The following is a 21,005-nucleotide window of genomic DNA, read 5'->3' as shown; positions in this document are numbered from 1 at the left end:
ATTTACTTTTTGTCACCCAACAAGATGTGTAGTCCTAAAGAACCAGCAGGAGCACTAGCCTATATAGCAATCTACTATCCCCAAAAGTACAAAAGTTGACCTAATCTTTTCTCTGTGAGAAATAAATATTCCAAACATAGTCTGGGACAGTTGTGGGATGCGTTAGACCCCAAATTAATACAACTAATACTAGCATCAAAATAAACTTTTTTTACACAGTGTGGCTGACACAACAGATCAGAATGTTTAGCTTTAAATGTTGATAAACTATAAGGATATTTCTTCACATTATAAGCGCAGCAATGAGCACATGGGACAATAAGCACAAATGTTCCATTAGCGGGAAAACGCCATTATCAAAAGTGAAACTCACTCGCTGCTTATGTATGCCAGTTAGGCTCTACAGTCGTGGCAAAACGTTTTGAGAATGACACAAATATTAATTTTCACAAAGTCTGCTGCCTCAATTTGTATGATGGCAATTTGCATATACTCCAGAATGTTATGAAGAGTGATCAGATGAATTGCAATTAATTGCTAAGTCCCTCTTTGCCATGCAAATGAACTGAATCCCCCAAAAACATTTCCACTGCATTTCAGCCCTGCCACAAAAGGACCAGCTGACATCATGTCAGTGATTCTCTAGTTAACACAAGTGTGAGTGTTGACGAGGACACGGCTGGAGATCACTCTGTCATGCTGATTGAGGAGGGTGGTGGTTGGAATCATCGTTCTTCCTCTATCATGGTTACCTGCAAGGAAACACATGCCGTCATCATTGCTTTGCACAAAAAGGGCTTCACAGGCAAGGATATTGCTGCCAGTAAGATTGCACTTAAATCAACCTTTTATCGGATCATCAAGAACTTCCAGGAGAGCGGTTCAATTGTTGTGATGAAGTCTTCGGGGCACCCAAAGAAGTCCAGCAAGCGCCAGGACCATTTCCTAAAGTTGATTCAGCTGCGGGATCGGGGCACCACCAGTACAGAGCTTGCTCGGGAATGGCAGCAGGCAGGTGTGAGTGCATCTGCACGCACAGTGAGGCGAAGACTTTTGGAGGATGGCCTGGTGTCAAGAAGGGTAGCAAAGAAGCCACTTCTCTCCAGTAAAAACATCAGGGACAGACTGATATTCTGCAAAAGGTATAGGGATTGAACTGCTGAGGACTGGGGTAAAGTCATTTTCTCTGATGAATCCCCTTCTCTGATTGTTTGGGGCTTCCAGAAAAAAGCTTGTCCGGAGAAGACAAGGTGAGCGCTAACATCAGTCCTGTGTCATGCAACAGTAAAGCATCCTGAGACCAGCCATGTGCGGGGTTGCTTCTCAGCCAAGGGAGTGGGCTCACTCACAATGTTGCCTACGAACACAGCCATGAATAAAGAATGGTACCAACACATCCTCTGAGAGCAACTTCTCCCAAACATCCAGGAACAGTTTGGTGACGAACAATAAGGCAAAAGTGATAACTAAGTGGCTCAGGGAACAAAACATCGATATTTCGGGTCCATGGCCAAAACTCCACACACCTTAATCCCATTGAGAATTTATGGTCAATCCTCAAGAGGCGGGGGGGACAAACAAAAACCCACAAATTCTGACAAACTCCAAGCATTGATTATGCAAGAATGGGCTGCCATCAGTTTCCATCAGTCTATAATTGATTTAATCTTGTCTTTACATATACTCAATAATATATGTGTGAAATTTGTTTTGATTTAGAATGGACCATTATCATGCACCTGTCTCGAAATATGGGCACCGGAAAAAAATACATGTCATCTATGTACGTAAATAGTGAATGGAGGACACTTTTCATGTAGGCTATACTCCTGTTGTAAAGACAAGCAATGTGCTTAATATTAGGAAAGTTAAGAAATAAATATAGTAGGCCTTGCCAATAGAAAGCTAATGGGATACTCCTCTTTTTTAATAGGGGCCATATAGAGGAGCGTTTTGTCGCACAATTGCATAGCCTATAGAAATGTTGCGCAACATTAGCTAATGTGCTCTCATGAAGTGTTTGATTAGATATTCAATGACATTTGTATTGATGTCAGAGTGATTCCAGGGACAATAGAGCGAGGCATACCAGGCAGTTAGCAAGTTTGGTAGTCTACTAATGACCATCAGCAGCATCAGAGCTTTGACAAGCCTAATTACTGTGACTAAAGCAGTCACATGGATTTTGACTGCCTTCATGACTCGTGACCACAGGTGTGGTGGTAAAACGTAAAACATCCCTAACCACAGCCACATAACTACTGACCACATCTACTGACCACAACTACTGAACACAACCACACAATAACTGAAAATAACCACTCAATTACTGATCACAACTACTGAGCAATACTACTGACCACAACAACCACACAATAACTGACAACACAACTACTGACACAACCACACAATTTCTGACCACAACCAAACACATATAGAACACAACCACACAAATTCTGATGACACAACTACTAACCACAAAACTTCTGACCACACAACAATTGAACACACAACCACTGACCACAACCACATAACCAATGACAGCAATCACTGACCACAACTACTGACCTCAACTACACAATTACCGACAACAACCAAACTAATATTTACCACACAACTACTGAACAACAAATAACTCCTGACCAGAACTACTGACCAGAACCACACAACTACTGACCACAACTTCTGAGCACAACCAAATAACTAATGACCATAACCACACAAGTACCAGAACTAAACTACTGACACAAACACTCAATGAACCACACAACTACTGACCACAACTCTGCCCACAACCAAACACCTATAGACCACAACCAAATAACACAACTGAACACATAAACAACCACACAACTGTGACCACATATTGTGAACACAACAACATCACACAACTACTGACCACAACCACACAACTACTGACTAATGACCAAAACTACTGAAAATTATTGACAAAACCTAACAACTTCTGACCACACAACTACTGACCAATGATCCCGGATCCGACCACAACCACTCAATAATGCAAAATTAGCGATTTCTGAAAATTGCAAATTAAATGAAATAAATATGCCACAACTATCCCTGAACAATCCTGTCGTCTCAGATTTTCAAAATATGCTTTAGAACCAAGAAAATCAATAATTTGTGTAAGAGTGGTGATAGCATCTTTAGCCATTTAGCACAACCAAAAAACACAAAGGGATCAAATAAAATAATTTACCAAGAACCACAATGAGGAGTTAGTTACCAGATGTCCAGTTTTTCCTGAAAGATGCTTGTGTAGGACACAACTCCTTGTTACTAATTTGGCTACCGAAACTAACCAGTCACCTAAACAAACTTTTTCCGAATTAACTCCATAATATCGACTGAAACATGGAAAACGTTGTTTGAATCAATCCTCAAGGTGTTTTGTCATACAACTACTGACATTCAAAAAATACTGGTACCTGACCACAACTACACTTGAATTGTAGGCCACAATCCACGTGCACCAAATACGTCACAATGCTGCAATGTCACCTGGGGGAAACGATAGGAAGTGTCTATTCTGACCATTCACAGCCATATAAGGAGATCATGGAAAACGTGACCAAAACTACTGACCACAAACATCTTGGTTTTGCCTGTAGATTCTGTTCTATGGCACTCACAGAAAATCTAAGTTCTGGAACTTCTTTTCGACCAAATATTGCAAAACGGGCATGTCTTTTTATCCAAAAATGAAATACCGCCCCTAGAGTCTTAACAGGTTAATGGCCACAACTACTGACCATAATTACTGATCACAATTACTGACAAGAACCACACAACTACTGACTGCAACCATACAGCTACTGACCACAACCAATCAACTGCTAAAAGTTCAAAAGTTTAGATAAAGCCAAGCCCACTCAAAGTCCGAAAAGTCGATATGCCTTCACCTTGTACAGAAATCACGTCATTGCGAATGACAATGCCACTTTGTGGGGAATATGTCCATTAAATGCAACTCTACACGGCCATACCTGGAAACAGTCCTAGAGGACTGCTTAACTTGTTATGCGCTAATTGATTTGGGCGCGACAATGTTGCTCCTCTCTCAAACATTGTTTGATGATCTCAAAGGGGTTTTGAAGCCAACTAAACGTTCATTAGAAGTGGAACGATGTGACACTACACTTCGAGGGGTCACTCAGACTACCTCACCTCTCACATTGAGAGTCATGCTGAAACTACACTTCCAGGACGTATCGCTTGTTCACCCTGTGTATGTTAACAGCCTTGAACCCCTGCTACTCGGAGCAGACTTTATGGATCAGTTACTCCCACTTCCTACTGATGGATTGGAAAACCAACCACGTATGGTCACAGTGCTTATCCACTGACCACACTGTCTTCCCCTGATGCTAGCTGCAACGCAGTCATCCACGATGGCTATCTGTCGAAGCACCCCTTGGGAAAAAGATGTTTAGAAACCTCTTGGTACAGAATCCGATCCAAGGAGATATGATATCTCAACACATTCCATCAGCAAACCTGATTGACCATTATTTCACGATTACGATCCAGCAGTCTCTGTGAATGAGCAACTTCCCTCTTTGAAGTCGTGCAATACCGTAGTTGAGATGAACTTCTCTTGCTCTTCGAACATTTCCGCAAGCACTGCGGCCGCCACAACAAGAAAAACATTGATACTTCCGATGATACATCTTCCACTTTGTGGGAGACTGTCACCCTTTACAATGACACTAATGGTGTCAGTACCGCAACTGACCCGATGACTCCCACTGTTGAAAGAGGTTGCCATACGCTGTGGTGACTGACAAACCTCGACAGCCACTGATAGTTTAGAAGCACAAATACCAGGAGATTTGGTTGAAAGGTTACAGCCATTCTCATAACAACACGGCCGCTCGTTGTTATGACTCATACATAGGGTCCAATCTTTTTGTTTGTACCTCGGATACCAACACCAACCACTGGTGGGGGGGGGCACAAAGGGCGGAATAGTAGCCCAGACCCATGATGAGCCTCAACGAGGCCAATAGGGGGTTCGAGACCACGTGCAACATTGTACGAGGCCACCAGGGCAGAAAACAAATCTAGTTGTAAACTCCCCTATGAGAACAGTGAGGAGCGGACAGGCCCCTAGACATCTAAGATATTACTGAGGTGTCCCACACTGGTCGTAAAAGAAGTCCAGTGAACTTCTACCTCCAAAACAAATGGCAAATAGTCATCTTGCCATGTGAAGTTTCAACTACAATACATCTAGTAAAGTCCTCTAATCATTTGTTCCGGTAGGACCATATTTCAGAATAAATCGGTAGGACAACTGGTCCCCTTGAGCACTAGTACCAATGCTACCACAGTCAGACCAACAAAAATCAGTAAGAAGGTTAGACCTCACAAGTCAAATTGCTATTGATCACCGCGACAGAGGAGTTAGAAGTCACTCAGATTGCAACACGTGTTTAGGGAATCTTCAGGACACTCTTCTGATGGTCAATGCCACGAATAAGTAGAACCCTCCATTCAGGAGGATAGTTATTAGAAGTCATGAACCATGATCACACCGCATACAACTGGTTCAGTGCTTAGAGAGTACTTCTGCCGTGAGGTTACGTCCTCCGTGGGTAACATAGCTATGAAACAGACTCCTTCATACCTATCACCACTACAATGGTGTAAGACATATTGATGTTAGGTAAAACTAATACAGGTCCCCTTAACATATGTCTTGAGGTTAACATCATTTCTTACTGATCTCCAGGTATCGACCTGGAAATTATCTGACGTCAGACTCATTCAGAACAGGTTGCAACCTACCAGGAGACTTGGTTCTTTCCCTTGGCATGTGCGCTTATGTAAGCAAAAACGAGGATTTATGCTCGGGCCACTTAAGGGTCCAAACGAATTGATTGAAAAACATTTGTAGATTGAAAAACATTCAAATAAATTTTAGAAAACGGCTGTGACCTAATAAAATCTGAAAAAAATAAAGGGATCTGAATACTTCCGAATGCACTGTATGTGGACACCTGCTTGTCAAACAGCTCATTCCAAAATCATGGGCATTAATATAGAGTTGGTCCCCCCTTTGCTGTGACAACAGCCTTCACTCTTCTAGGAAAAGGCTTCCACTAGATGTTGGATGATTGCAGTGGGGACTTAGCCCTGGCTCCCAGTCAGCGTTCCAATTAATCCCAAAGGTGTTTGATGGGTTTTTATTTTTATTTTTTATTTCACCTTTATTTAACCAGATAAACTAGTTGAGAACAAGTTCTCATTTACAACTGCAACCTGGCCAAGATAAAGCAAAGCATTGCGATGGAAACAATAACGCAGAGTTACACATGGAATAAACAAGTGTACAGTCAATAACACAATATAAAAAAAAGAAAGTCTATATATAGTGTGTGAAAATGGCATGAGGAGGTAAGGCAATACATTTGCCATAGTAGCCAAGTAATTACAATTTAGCAGATTAGCACTGGAGTGATCGATGAGCAAATGATGATGAGCAGATGATGGTGTGTAAGTAGTGATGCTGGTGTGCAAAAGAGCAGCAAAGTAAATAAAAACAATATGGGGATGAGGTAGGTAGATTGGGTGGGCTAATTTACAGATGGACTATGTACAGATGCAGCGATCGGTTAGCTGCTCAGATAGCGGGTGGGTGTTGTTATCGTGACGGGTGAGCTGAGATAAGGCGGAGCTTTACCTAGCATAGACTTATAGATGAACTGGAGCCAGTGGGTCTGGCGACGAATATGTTGCGAGGGCCAGCCGACTAGAGTATACAGGTCGCAGTGGTGGGTGGTATAAGGCGCTTTGAGTATTGACAGAAGCTATTTTGCAAATGACATCGCCGAAGTCGAGGATTGGAAGGACAGTCAGTTTTACTTGGGTAAGTTTGGTGGCGTGAGTGAAGGAGGCTTTGTTGCGAAACAGAAAGCCGACTCTAGATTTGATTTTGGACTGGAGATGTTTGATATGAGTCTGGAAGAAGAGTTTACAGTTTAGCCAGACACACTGCCGATTTTGCAGGTTTTCCTACTTATAAAGCATGTAGAGGTCTGTCATTTTTTATCAGAGGTACACTTCAACTGTGAGAAACGGAATCTAAAGCAAAAATCCAGAAAATCACATTGTATGATTTTTAAGTAAATAACTAGCATTTTAATTGCATGACATAAGTTTTTGATACATCAGAAAAGCAGAACTTAATATTTGATACAGAAACCTTTGTTTGCAATTACAGAGATCATACGTTTCCTGTAGTTATTGGCCAGGTTTGCACACACTGCAGCAGGGATTTTGGCCCACTCCTCCATACAGACCTTCAGGTTTCGGGGCAGGCACTGGGCAATACGGACTTTCACCTTCCCCCAAAGATTTTCTATTGTGTTCAGGTCTGGAGACTGGCTAGGCCACTCCAGGACCTTGAGATGCTTCTTACGGAGCCACTCCTTAGTTGCCCTGGCTGTGTGTTTCGGGTCATGGTCATGCTGGAAGACCCAGCCAAGACATCCAACCAGAACCAGAACAAATAGCAGGCCAAACTATCCCTCTCAGCACTGCCTGGACTGCGTAAAAATGCAAATGCTTTCCGTTTGAGTTATATTAGGTTTTATTTTCATCGTTTTTGACCCAGCCATGACCCATCTTCAATGCTCTTAAGATCTCGCGATACATGGCCACATCCATCCTCCAATATGGTGCAGTCGTCCTGTCCCCTTTGCAGAAAAGCATCCCCAAAGAATGATGTTTCCACCTCCATGCTTCACGGTTGGGATAGTGTTCTTGGGGTTGTACTCATCCTTCTTCTTCCTCCAAACACAGCGAGTGAAGTTTAGACCAAAAAGCTCTATTTTTGTCTCATCAGACCACATGACCTTCTCCCATTCCTCCTCTGGATCATCCATATGGTCATTGGCAAACTTCAGACAGGCCTGGACATGCGCTGGCTTGAGCAGGGGGACCTTGCATGTGTTGCAGGATTTTATCCATGACGGCGTGGTGTGTTACTAATGGTTTTCTTTGGGACTGTGGTCCCAGCTCTCTTCAGGTCATTGACCAGGTCCTGCCGTGTAGTTCTGGGCTGATCTCTCACCTTCCTCATGATCATTGATGCCCCACGAGGTGAGGACTTGCATTGAGCCCCAGACCGAGGGTGATTGACCATCATCTTGAACTTCTTCCATTTTCGAATAATTGTGCCAACAGTTGTTGTCTTCGCACCAAGCTGCTTGCCTATTGTCCTTGTAGCCCATCCCAGCCTTGTGCAGGTTGACAATTTACACAGCTCTCTGATCTTGGCCATTGTGGAGAGGTTGGAGTCTGTTTGATTGAGTGTGTGGACAGGTGTCTTTTATACAGGTAACGAGTTCAAAAAGGTGCAGTTAATACAGGTAATGAGTGGAGAACATGAGGGCTTCTTAAAGAAAAACTCACAGGTCTGTGAGAGCCGGAATTCTTTCTGGTTGGTAGGTGATCAAATAGTTATGTCATGCAATAAAATGCAAATTAATTACTTAAAAATCGTACAATGTGATTTTTTGGATTTTTGTTTTAGATTCCGTCTCTCACAGTTGAAGTGTACCTATGATAAAAATGACAGACCTCTACATGCTTTGTAACTAGGAAAACCTGCAAAATCGACAGTGTTTCAAATACTTGTTCTCCCCACTGTAGGTATTTGTAGTTGTCCATGTATTCTAGGTCAGAACCATCCAGAGTAGCGATGCTAGTTGGGGGAGCGGGTGCGGGCAGCGAACGGTTGAAAAGCATACATTTGATTTTGCTAGCATTTAACAGCAGTTGGAGGAGTGTTGCATGGCATTGAAGCTGGCTGCAATCCCAACATCGGGTTAAGTGTCATCAGCAACCGCTGAATAGTATAGCGCTACATTCAATAAATATTACTACAAATATTTATACATATTATATATATTATTATATTATATATTATATTTAAATCACAAGTGCAATATAGGAAAACACAGCTTAGCCTTTTGTTAATCCACCTGTCATGTCAGATTTTGAAATGATGCTTTCAGCGAAAGCAATCCAAGCGTTTGTCTAAGTTTATCGATCGCACTAAAACATTAAGTACACTTAGCATCAGGAAGCTTGGTCACGAAAATCAGAAAAGCAATCAAATTAATCGTTTACCTTTGATGAACTTCAGATGTTTTCACTCACGAGACTCCCAGTTACACAACAAATGTTCCATTTGTTCCATAAAGATGATTTTTATATCAAAATAACTCCGTTTGTTTGTCGTGTTATGTTCAGAAATCCACAGGAAAGAGCGGTTACGACAATGCATAATGTCCACAGAAACATGTCAAACGTTTTTTATAATCAATCCTCAGGTTGTTTTTAAATATATATAATCGATAATACATCAACCGCAAATGTCTTTCACAGTAGGAGAGGTGAAAACAATGGCTGTCCAAATTCTGTTGCGTGAGCAAAACTCATGTTATCAATTGACGCGATGTTATCGTTCTGGCTAATTTTTCAAAATAAAAGCCTGAAACTATATCTGAAGACTGTTGACACCTTGAGAAGTGATAGGAAAAGGAATCCGGTTCATATCCCTTTTAATCCAGCAACGGGAGGCTATGGAAAATGGAGTTTTCAAAATAGAAGCCACTTCCTGTTTTGATTTTCCTCAGGGTTTCGCCTGCAATTTCAGTTCTGTTTATTGAAATTCTCGATAATCGTGGATTTATCTGTGCCTCAGTGCAGTGGGCAGCTGGGAGGAGGTGCTCTTATTCTCCATGGACTTTACAGTGTACCAAAACGTTTTGGAGTTAGAGCTACAGGATGAAAAGTTTGAAAAAGCTAGCCTTTGCTTTCCTAACTGACTGTGTGTATTGGTTCCGAACTTCCTGAAAAGTTGCATATCACGGGGACTATTCGATGCTATTGTAGTCTGCCACAAGATGTTTTTGTGCTGGTCAAGGGCAGTCAGGTCTGGAGTGAACCAAGGGCTATATCTGTTCTTAGTTCTACATTATTTGAAAGGGGCATGCTTATTTAAGATGGTACGGAAATTACTTTTAAAGAACGACCAGGCATGCTCGACTGACGGGATGAGGTCAATATCCTTCCAGGATACCCGGGCTAGGTCGATTCTGCTCGCAGAAGTGTTATAGAGAGCATTTGAGTGATGAGGGGTGGTCGCTTGACCGCGGATCCCATAGCAGATGCAGGCAATGAGGCAGTGATTGCTGAGATCCTGATTGAAAACATCAAAGGTGTATCTGGAGGGCAAGTTGGTCAGGATAATATCTATGAGGGTACCCATGTTTCTAGATTTAGGGTTGTACCTGGTGGTTTCCTTGATAATTTTTGTGAGATTGAGGGCATCTATTTTAGAGGACTTCTGGGGTGTTGAGCATATCCCAGTTTCGGTCACCTAACAGAACGAACTCTGAAGATAGATGGGGCAATCAATTCACATATGGTGTCCAGGGCATAGCTGGGAGCTGAGGGGGGTATATAATAACAGGCGGCAACAGTGAGAGACTTATTTCTGGAGAGATTCATTTTTAATATTAGAAGCTCGAACTGTTTGGGCATAGACCTGGAAAGTATGACAGAACTTTGCAAGCTCTCTCTGCAGTAGATTGCAACTCCTCCCCCTTTGGCAGTTCTATCTAGATAGAAAATGTTGTAGTTGGGTATGGTAATCTCAGAATTTTTGGTGCCTCCACATCACCCGAGGAACAGAGGAGTAGGATGAGGCTAGCAAAACTGGTCTAGTGCGGTGGGGACAGAGAATAAAATATTTCTGGGCGTGGTAGAATAGATTCAGGGCATAATTTGCAGACAGGGGTATGGTGGGGTACGGGTACAGTGGAGGTAAGCCCAGCCACTGAGTGATGATAAGAAAGGTTGCATCTCTGGACACGCTGGTTATACTGGGTGAGGTCACCACATGTGTGGGAGGTGGGACAAAGGAGGTATCTAAGGCATGTACAGTGGGACTAGGGGCTCCACAGTAAACTAAAACAATGATAATTATACAAGTATACAAGGCATATTGACATTTGAGAGAGACATAAAGCGAGGCATAAAGCAATCACAGGTGTTGATTGGGAGAGCTAGCTAAGACAACAATGGCTAAACAACAACAGCTAATCAGCTAAGACAACAACAACAAGTAAAAAGGGCGATGAATGGGCAGAGAGGGTGGGTGAGCAACACACAGTTTTGGGCTAGGGCCGACAGATAAACAAAGGTAAACAAAGTGGAGTTCCGTGATAAATGAACAGTCCAGCAGGCATCAGCTATGTAGCCAAGTGATCATAGGGTTCAGTGTACAGCAATAGATAGAACAGTGAAGCCGCGGGGGTAGTCGTTGCTACACTAGCACGCAGGAGACACAGCGTTTAAAGTTAGAAGTCCGGGGTAAGTAGAAGCGTTGTCATGTTTTGTCTTATATTGTCTTGTCATTTTGCTTTTCCTTCTGTTCGTTTTCCCCCTGCTGGTCTTTTTAGGTTCGTTCCCCTTTTTCTCTCTCTCCCTCCCTCTCTCTCTTCTCTCTATCGTTCCGTTCCTGCTCCCAGCTGTTCCTATTCCCCTAATCAATCATTTAGTCTTCCCACACCTGTTCCCTATCTTTTCCCCTGATTAGAGTCCCTATTTCTCCCCTTGTTTTCCGTTTCTGTCCTGTCGGATCCTTGTATATTGTTCACCGTGCTGTGTCTTTGTATCGCCCTGTCGTGTCGTGTTTCCCTCAGATGCTGCGTGGTGAGCAGGTGTCTGAGTCTGCTACGGTCAAGTGCCTTCCCGAGGCAACCTGCAGTTTATTATCGAGTCTCCAGTCAGTTCTCGTGATTACGAGTGGAATTGTTTTTTATGATTTATTTACCGCTCCGATTTGTCTAGGAGTATTGCTATTTCCTTAAACTGGATTAAAGACTCTGTTTTCGCCAAGTCGCTTTTGGGTCCTCATTCACCTGCATAACAAGCGTCTGCTCAAACATCCGGGAAAGGCCGGTTGAAGACACAGCTGATGGAATTACGTCTGTGGAGCAGTCGTGGTGGTACGGCAGGGCACCGTGTCGACGAAGGGACCGGGTCAGATGGTCGAAATTAGTATTGTAGTTGTGGTAATTACATTTGCTAGCCTGGATATGCGCCTGGCTCAGGGCTAGCTTCAGGGCTGTGTCACTCAGTGGCAGCTAGCTAGCTGTGATGATCAATGGTCCAGGGTTTACGGCAGGAATCCGGCGTTAGGTCAGGGCTCTGTGCAGGCCAGTCAAGTTCTTCCACAATGAACTCGACAAACCATTTCTGTATGGACCTCACTTTGTGCACATGGGCTTTGTCATGCTGAAACATGAAAGGGCCTTCCCCAAACTGTTGCAACAATGTTGCAAGCACAGAATCATCTACAATGTCATTGCATGCTGTTAAGTTTCCACTTCACTGGAAATAAGGGGACTAGCCCGAAGCATTAAAAAAAAAGCCCAGACCATTTTTTCTCCTCCACCATACTTTACAGTTGGCACTATGCATTCGTTCAGGTAGCATTCTCCTGGTATCCGCCAAACACAGATTCATCCGTCAGACTGCCAGATAGTGAAGCGTAATTCTTCACTATGGTGGAAAATACTTATTTCTTTGCACCATCATTTGCAAAGAAATTCATTAAAAATCCTACAATGTGATTTTCTGATTTTTTTTCTTCTCATTTTGTCTGTCATAGTTGAAGTGTACCTATGATAAATTACAGGCCTCTCTCATCTTTTTAAGTGGGAGAACTTGCACAATTGGTGGCTGACTAAATCATTTTTTGCCCCACTGTATATTGCAGTAAAAAACAATGAAAGTTATTCATCCACTGCCGAGTGTATGTGTGTTGTGTTAAATCCAGGTTGTGTGTGTGAGAGCTCATTAGGCCTTACATTTTTTATCAAATTGATGCTTTCACAACTTCCTGACAGTAAATACAAACCAGATAAACAATAAAGTAGCCAAGATGAGGAAACGGATGGAATCAAATCTAAGCCAGGTCATTCACAGATCACAGGTGAGACTACAGTCATAGAGAGCCACTGTATGCTACAGTTACCCATCTCCCCAAAGGTTAGCACTAGATTAGATTATTATGGCTAATCAGATCACTCACAGGTGAGCCTACTAAGAAACCTATCCAACGGTCAGCACAGATTATTATGGCTAGTCATAGATCGCCACTGGTGCTAACTAAATCTATCTAAGGGTCATACTCAAAACAGTGGGTAGTAATGATCTCACCCTAATCCTGACCATTCTTTGCAAGGGTCAAACTGACAGATTTGTATAGGTACAGTGAGACTAGATTGCATCATAAGTGTTTATAAGTCCACAGCTTCAGAAGCAAGCCCTAGCCATAACACTAGTCTAACGGATATGGGAATTGTACTCTGCTCTTTACTGCAAAAGCCCAATCATTTAGATTCTAACAGCTTATACTAAGAATTCAATACTCATTAGCATGACTCCAGATGTTTGGTGGTTCATGAGGAATAATTTCATGCAGAAATGATATATTAGGGATCTAGATTGCAGAACCTCCCCTAACAGTGTTCCCTAAAAGCACCCAAACAGAGATGGTTAGCATCCCAAATGGCACCCTATTCCCTCCATAGTGCACTACCTTCGACCAGAGCACTTGGGATGCAGACATGGTGCTACTGTAGTTCTGTCTGGGAACCTCCTCACAACAGGAACAAGTGTTTTTGGTATCTGTGAGGGCTTTTCCAAATCCTCTTTCAGAGCCACCGAGCAGAACGGAGATATTATGATCTGACACTCTGTGAGTGCAGTGCAGCACCCTTAAAATACAGGCCCAGTGTAGGCATAATCCACCTGAGAGAAATTAGCATTATGTATTGTAAAAATATATAAAAGCATAATAAAAACATATGATTTTATATTAAGTAAGGGCTTACCTTCTCTTGGTACTGCCTGCGGGACGAGTCCAGTGATTGGATGAGAGCGGTGGCGTGGCCGACGAACATGGCGTAGCAGGTGGCGCCCACAATCATACTGAGCATGGTGATCCACAGGTCGGACATGCTGACGGGCGCCCGGGCGCCGTACCCGATACACAGCATGTGGCTCATGGCCTTAAAGAGAGCGTACGAGTACTGCTTACCCCACGAGTCATTCTGTAGGGGAGACAGGGGGAGGATGGGGGAGAAAGAGGGAGAGAGAAGGGGAAAGGGGGGTGTTACCGCGGGCTTGTAGAAGATTTACGGCACAGAGAGAGGAGGATCCTTCTCTTTGATGGATCACTGAACCTCCACAGAACATCCTGCCAACATACCTTCATGTTTGGGCACATTACGCTCACAGAGTGACTAAACTACAACTCCCTCTGCTCCCTTGCTCCCTCATTCCTCCTCGACCAATGCGTGTAAAACAATTCGATGGCTGGAAGCGGTGCTAATCAACATTGATTACTTCCATTAGCTGTGTAAGAGCTGATGTATAGTTTGTCTTTGACATAGGGATCCTTCACTTCACTGAGCTGGACGGAGGAAGCAGAGAGGCGAGGTTCTGCCTGGCTTCTGCCTTTTCTCTACTGCGTCCCAAATGGCACTATTCCCTGCATAGTGCACTGCTTTTGTCGTCTACTATATAGGGAATATGGTGCCATTTGGGACATAACCCTTCTTATGGCTGATTACCACAAGTGCTTTAATGGGATTCAGTTCAGAGAGGCAGAAATACAGTCCTGTCAGGACAAAGGCACTATGATTCAGCCCAGATACTATACACCCTGCTGGAGCAAGGCCTAGACTAAGCATCTGGTACATTGGTTTGAATCAATAGCATGTAGTATTTATACAACCGCATTCTTCAGCATTGATTCTCAACATAGTCTCCTGATGATCCTTACGGTTGCTGTAAATGTCAAACAATCAAATATATTTATAATGCCGTTTTTTCATCAGCAGTTGTCACAAAGTTCTTGTACATTAAATGCAAGTGCTTATACAGTGTGGAAATTGAAGCTCTGATTTTGAAAAGCAATAGGGAGCCTGCAGCGACAGCACTGGTAGGTGTGGCATACAAGAAAAGACAACTCCGATGAAAGACAGGGCATAAACCAACCTGCTAAATTCCTGAAGAGAAATCAGACCCTGCAGTTCTAGCATACAGGTTTCAAAGGCTTCCATGTAGGGAGCTGAGACAATTGACAGACTAGAGGTGGCAATACAAGACAGCAGCAGAGAAAGAAAGACCTGGGTAAAGGACAATAGTTGCAGGCACTAAAGCAACGGTATAAGACAGAACACTTGAGGTGGCTTCCAAGAGAGCGGCAGCAAAAAATCTAGTAGGAATTTGTTATGAAGTATAACAGTATGGTGTGTGACACTGGAGGTGGACACTGGAGGTGGCAGGCACTACAGCAACAGTAAAAGAGAACAAGGAGTTGGCATACATGTGGCAGACAAACAGCCGTAAAAGACAGAACTTACAATGGATGTAATAAAGTACAACAGCACGGTATGATGAAGCCTAGCACACACTGGAGGTGGACCAGCAGGAAAAGAAAGAACATAAAATGGATGTAATAAAGTACAACAGCACGGTATGATGAAGCCTAGCACACACTGGAGGTGGGACAGCAGGAAAAGAAAGAACATAAAATGGATGTAATAAAGTACAACAGCACGGTATGATGAAGCCTAGCACACACTGGAGGTGGTCTAGCAGGAAAAGAAAGAACAAAAATGTGACACAGGTGATGCATCAACACCAGTTAAAGACAGAGCACAGGAGGAAGCATTCTAGAAAACACCAATACAAGTCAGAACATAGAAGACATATTATACTTAGTACAACAGTGTTTGAGACAGTGGGGGTTGGGAGTGACAAGATTCTAGAGGTGCATGAGTAGTTCTTTCTATGAAGTGTTCTGCTGGAGTACTTCCTCAGCACTTTTAGTTCACAGGAAGAGAGGAACAGGTGAGAAAATTGGATGAGTCAGTCACTCAGGAAGAGCAACTACAAGAGACTGTATATGGGAGCTGTCACAACCGTCTTTCCAAATTGACCTTAGGTGCCTTGCTGGGAGTCATAGTGTGCATCCCAGATGGCACCATATTCACTTTGTAGTGCATATAGAGGCCTTAAGGGCTCTGGTCAAAATAAATATACTATATAGTGAATAGGGTGCTATGTTGGATGTAGTCACAGATGTAGGGGCCTGTTTGGTGGCTTGCTTGCCATATTATATGACTCTACTCTCTTTTTTATGTTTTATTTATTTTATAAATCGACATTGAAGTCTTCAAGACTAGTGGCTTGCAAGGGGATGGAATTTATGCCACGAGGAAGTGGGTTAGCAGCTCAGGAGTTGTACAGAATATCCAGACCTGGAGGCTTGTGACATTTATTTGTGACATTTATTAAGAAGAGTAATGTAACAAACAGTTCATTGGGTTCAGGGTTTGTTTGTGCGGTTGCAGCCAAAAAAATAAAGGGGTCAAAAGGCATACAGTTTGAATAAGATGGACTTGCCTTGAAAGAAAAAAGTTTGAAGGCCTATTTTTAATTTCTTATACAGTGCATTTGGAAAGTATTCGGACCCCTTGACATTCTCAACATTTTGTTACGTTATAGCCTTATTCTTAAATTGCTTAAATAGTTTTCCCCCCCTCATCAATATACACACAATATTCCACAATGACAAAGCAAAAAACGTTTTTTCGATTTTTTTTTACAAATGTATTAAAATATCTATATATATTTTAAACATTTACTCATAGACCCTTTACTCAGTACTTTGTTGAAGAACCTTTGGTAGCGATTACAGCCTCACGTCTTCTTTGGTATGATGCTACTAGCTTGGCACACCTGTATTTGGGGAGTTTCTAACATTCTTCTCTGCAGATCCTCTCAAGCTCTGTCAGTTTGGATGGGGGAGCGTCGCTGCACAGCTATTTTAAGGTCTCTCCAGAGATGTTCGATCAGGTTCAAGTCTGGGTTCTGACTGGGCCACTCAAGGACATTCAGAGACTTGTCCCAAAGCCAACCCTGCGTTGTCTTGGCTATGTTCTTAGGGTCGTTGTCTTTTGCCCCATTCTCAGGTCCTGAGCTCTCTGGAGCTAGTTTTCATCAAGGATCTCGCTGTACTTTGTGCAGTTCATCTTTCCCTCGATCCTGACTAGTTTTCCAGTACCTGTCGCTGAAAAACATCCTCAATAATATAATAATATATGCCATTTAGCAGACGCTTTTATCCAAAGCGACTTACAGTCATGTGTGCATACATTCTACGTATGGGTGGTCCCGGGGATCGAACCCACTACCCTGGCATTACAAGCGCCATGCTCTACCAACTGAGCTAGAGAAGGACCACAATACATGATGCTGCCACCCCATGCTTCACCCGAGGGATGGTGCCAGGTTTCCTCCAGATGTGACGCTTGGCATTCAGGCCAAGGAGTTCAATCTTGGTTTCATCAAACCAGAGAATATTCTTTCTCATGGTCTGAGATTCCTTTATGTGCCTTTTTGCAATCTCCAAGCGGGATGTCATGTACCTTTTTACTGAGAAGTGGCTTCCGTCTGGCCACTCTACCACAAAGGCCTGATTGGTGGAGTGCAGCAGAGATGGTTGTCTTTCTGGAAGGTTGGATGGGGAGCATCGGCTTCTGGGTCACCTCCCTGACCAAGGCCCTTCTCCCTTGATTTTTCAGTATGGCCGGACGGCCAGCTCTCGGAAGAGTCTGGTGGATCCAAACTTCTTTCGTTTAATGAAGGCCACTGTGTTCTTTGGGATCTTCAATGCTGCAGACATTTTTTGGTACCCTTCCCCACATCTGTGCCTCGACACGATCCTGTCTTGGAGCTCTACAGACCATTCTTTCAACCTCGTGGCTTGGTTTTTGCTCAGACATGCACTGTCAACAGTCGGACCTTAAATAGACAGGTATGCCTTTCCAAATCATGTCTAATCAATAGAATTTACCACAGATGGACAAGTTGTAGAAACATCTCAAGGATGATCAATGGAAACAGGATGCACCTGAGCTCAATTTCGAGACTCATAGGAAAGGGTTTGAAAACTTACTGTACGTAATTTAGGTTTGTGTTTTATTTTTTTTATACATTTGCAAACATTTAAAAACATTTATAAAAATATGTTCATTGTGAGGTATTGGTATTGTGGTATTGCGTATTGAGGTATTGATTCATTTTTTAAAGACAGTAACGTAACAAAGTGTGGAAAAAGGGAAGGGGTCTGAATACTTTCCGAATGCACTGTATATCCTTACTCTAGTTTTCCATATTCTTGTGAAAATTAAGCAATACTGAACAAAAATATAAACGCAGCGATTTCAAAGATGTTGCTGAGTTCATGTAAGGAAATCAGTCAATTGAATTGGATTTTTTTATTTAACCAGGCAAATCAGGTAAGAACAAATTCTTATTTTCAATGGCAAGCCTAGGAACAATGGGTTAATTGTCTTGTTCAGCAGCAGAACAACAGATTTGTACTTTTTCAGCTCAGGGATTTGATCTTGCAACCTTTTGATTGCTAGTCCAACGCTCTAACCACTAGGCTACCTGCCCCCCCATAAATTAATTAGCCCGTAATCTTTGGATTTCACATTACTGGAAATACAGATCTTCATCTATTGGTCACGGATACCTTAAAATAAGTAGGGGCGTAGATCAGAAAACCAGTCAGTACCTGGTGTGACCACCATTCACCTCATGCAGCGTGATACATCTCTTTAGCATAGAGTTGATCAGGCTGTTGATTGTGACCTGTGGAATGTTGTCGCACTCCTCTTCAGTGGTTGTGTGAAGTTGCTGGATATTGGCAGTAACTGAAAAATGATGTCATACGTGTCAATCCAGAGCATCCCAAACATGCTCAATGGGTAACTGGTGATTATGAAGGCCATGGAAGAATGGGACATTTTCAGCTTCCAGGAAATTGTGTACAGATCCTTGTGACATGAGGCCGTGCATTATCACGCTGAAACATGGGGTGACAATGGTAGATGAATGGCACTACAATGAGCCTTAGGATCTCATCAAGGTATCTCTGTGCATTCAAAATGCCATTGAAAAAATGCAATCCTGTTTGTCTTCCGTAGTTTATGCCTTCCCATACCATAACAACACCGCTACCATGGGGTACTCTGTTCACAACGTTTACATCAGCAAACCACTCACCCACACAATGCCATACACGTGGTCTGTGGTTGTGAGGAGGGTTGGACGTACTGCCAAATTCTCTAAAACAACGCTGGAAGCAGCTTATGGTAGAGAAATTAACAGCAAATTCTCTGGCAACAGTGCTGGTGAATATTCCTGCAGTCAGCATGCCAATTGTACACTCCCTCAAAACTCCCTCAAAATTGTGTTGTGTGACAAAGCTGCACAAAATTTAGACTGGCCTGTAAAGTGTCCCCAGCACAAGGTGCATCTGTGTAATAACCATGCTGTTTAATCATCTTCTTGAAATGCCACACCTGTAAGGTGGATAGAGTATCTTGGCAAAGGAGAAATTATCACTTACAGGGACGTAAACAGATTTGTGCACAGGTTTTTATTTCGTGCATATGTAACATTTCTGGGATCTTTTATTTCAGCTCATCAAACAGGCTCTGATCAGGCCCTACACCCAAACAAGGGCACTGCGTTCATCCACCTCTGGCCTGCTCGCCCCCCTACCACTGAGGAAGTACAGCTCCCGCTCAGCCCAGTCAAAACTGTTCGCTGCTCTGGCCCCCCAATGGTGGAACAAACTCCCTCACGACGCCAGGACAGCGGAGTCAATCACCACCTTCCGGAGACACCTGAAACCCCACCTCTTTAAGGTATACCTAGGATAGGATAAGTAATCCCTCTCACCCCCCCCCTCCTTAAGATTTAAATGCACTATTGTAAAGTGACTGTTCCACTGGATGTCATAAGGTGAATGCACCAATTTGTAAGTCGCTCTGGATAAGAGCGTCTGCTAAATGACTTAAATGTAAAATGTAATGTAAATGTATAGGACCAACACTTTACATTTTGCACTTATATTTTTGATCAGTTTATAGTCCCTTTTAGAATGATAGAAAATCTAAGAGAAAGATATTATTAAAAGATCCTGTATAGTGTAAGCTTACAGTATGTTGAAGTAGTAGGCAATATGCTCACTTAGCCTTCACTTACACTGGTTCGTCTAATTGAGGCCAAATATATTTGCAAACGAGACCTGTATTATGTTAAAATGTTGAAGTATGGTGTAATGTGTTTATGTAACTGTATGTTGTAATGTTGATAATATGTCACGCAACCAATGATATATATCAACATATATACTGTACATGTACAGTATGTCTATGAATTGATTTGCATGGGGAACCAATTTAACCATGTTAAAGCCACCATGCCTGGAGAAGCCACCATTGCACTAGCGAATCTCCCACTAGGGGATTAAGGAGCATGCCAAGGCCTACTATAAACATGCATACTGTCAACATACAGTACACACATGCAACTGGTAAACAAGAACCAAGCCATGTACAGTTGAAGTCGGAGGTTTACATACACCTTAGCCAAATACATTTAAACTCAGTTTTTCACAATTCCTGAGATTTAATCCTAGGAAAACAATCCCTGTTTTAGGTCAGTTAGCATCACCACTTTATTTTAAGAATGTGAAATGTCAGAATAATAGTAGAGAGTTTTATTTATTTCATCACATTCCCAGTGGGTCAGAAGTTTACATATACTCAATTAGTATTTTGTAGCATTGCCTACAATTGTTTAACTTTGGTCAAACGTTTTGGGTAGCCTTCCACAAGCTTCCCACAATAAGTTGGGTCAATTTTGACCAATTCCTCCTGACAGAGCTGATGTAACTGAGTCAGGTTTTTAGGCCTCCTTGCTTGCACACGCTTTTTCAGTTCTACCCACAAATGTTGTATGGGATTGAGGACAGGGCTTTGTGATGGGCACTCCAATACTGTCACGTTCTGACCATAGTTCTGTTATTT

General features: G+C 42.6%; 1 protein-coding gene across 1 annotated transcript in view; it reads right to left on the bottom strand.

Moving 5' to 3' along the window:
- The window catches only part of LOC124048681 (potassium/sodium hyperpolarization-activated cyclic nucleotide-gated channel 1-like), a 178,611-nt gene that overhangs the window by 66,297 nt on the left and 91,309 nt on the right, over positions 1-21,005 (bottom strand). The window contains exon 4 of the mRNA XM_046369697.1: positions 13,941-14,159. Coding sequence (XP_046225653.1) covers positions 13,941-14,159 — 219 coding nt within the window. The remainder of the gene's footprint in view (positions 1-13,940; positions 14,160-21,005) is intronic.

The sequence above is a fragment of the Oncorhynchus gorbuscha genome, linkage group LG11 (assembly GCF_021184085.1).
Source record: "Oncorhynchus gorbuscha isolate QuinsamMale2020 ecotype Even-year linkage group LG11, OgorEven_v1.0, whole genome shotgun sequence".
Taxonomy (NCBI): Eukaryota; Metazoa; Chordata; class Actinopteri; order Salmoniformes; family Salmonidae; genus Oncorhynchus; species Oncorhynchus gorbuscha.
The sequence above is the reverse complement of the archived record's forward strand: the minus strand, read 5'-3'. Positions and strand labels throughout refer to the sequence as shown.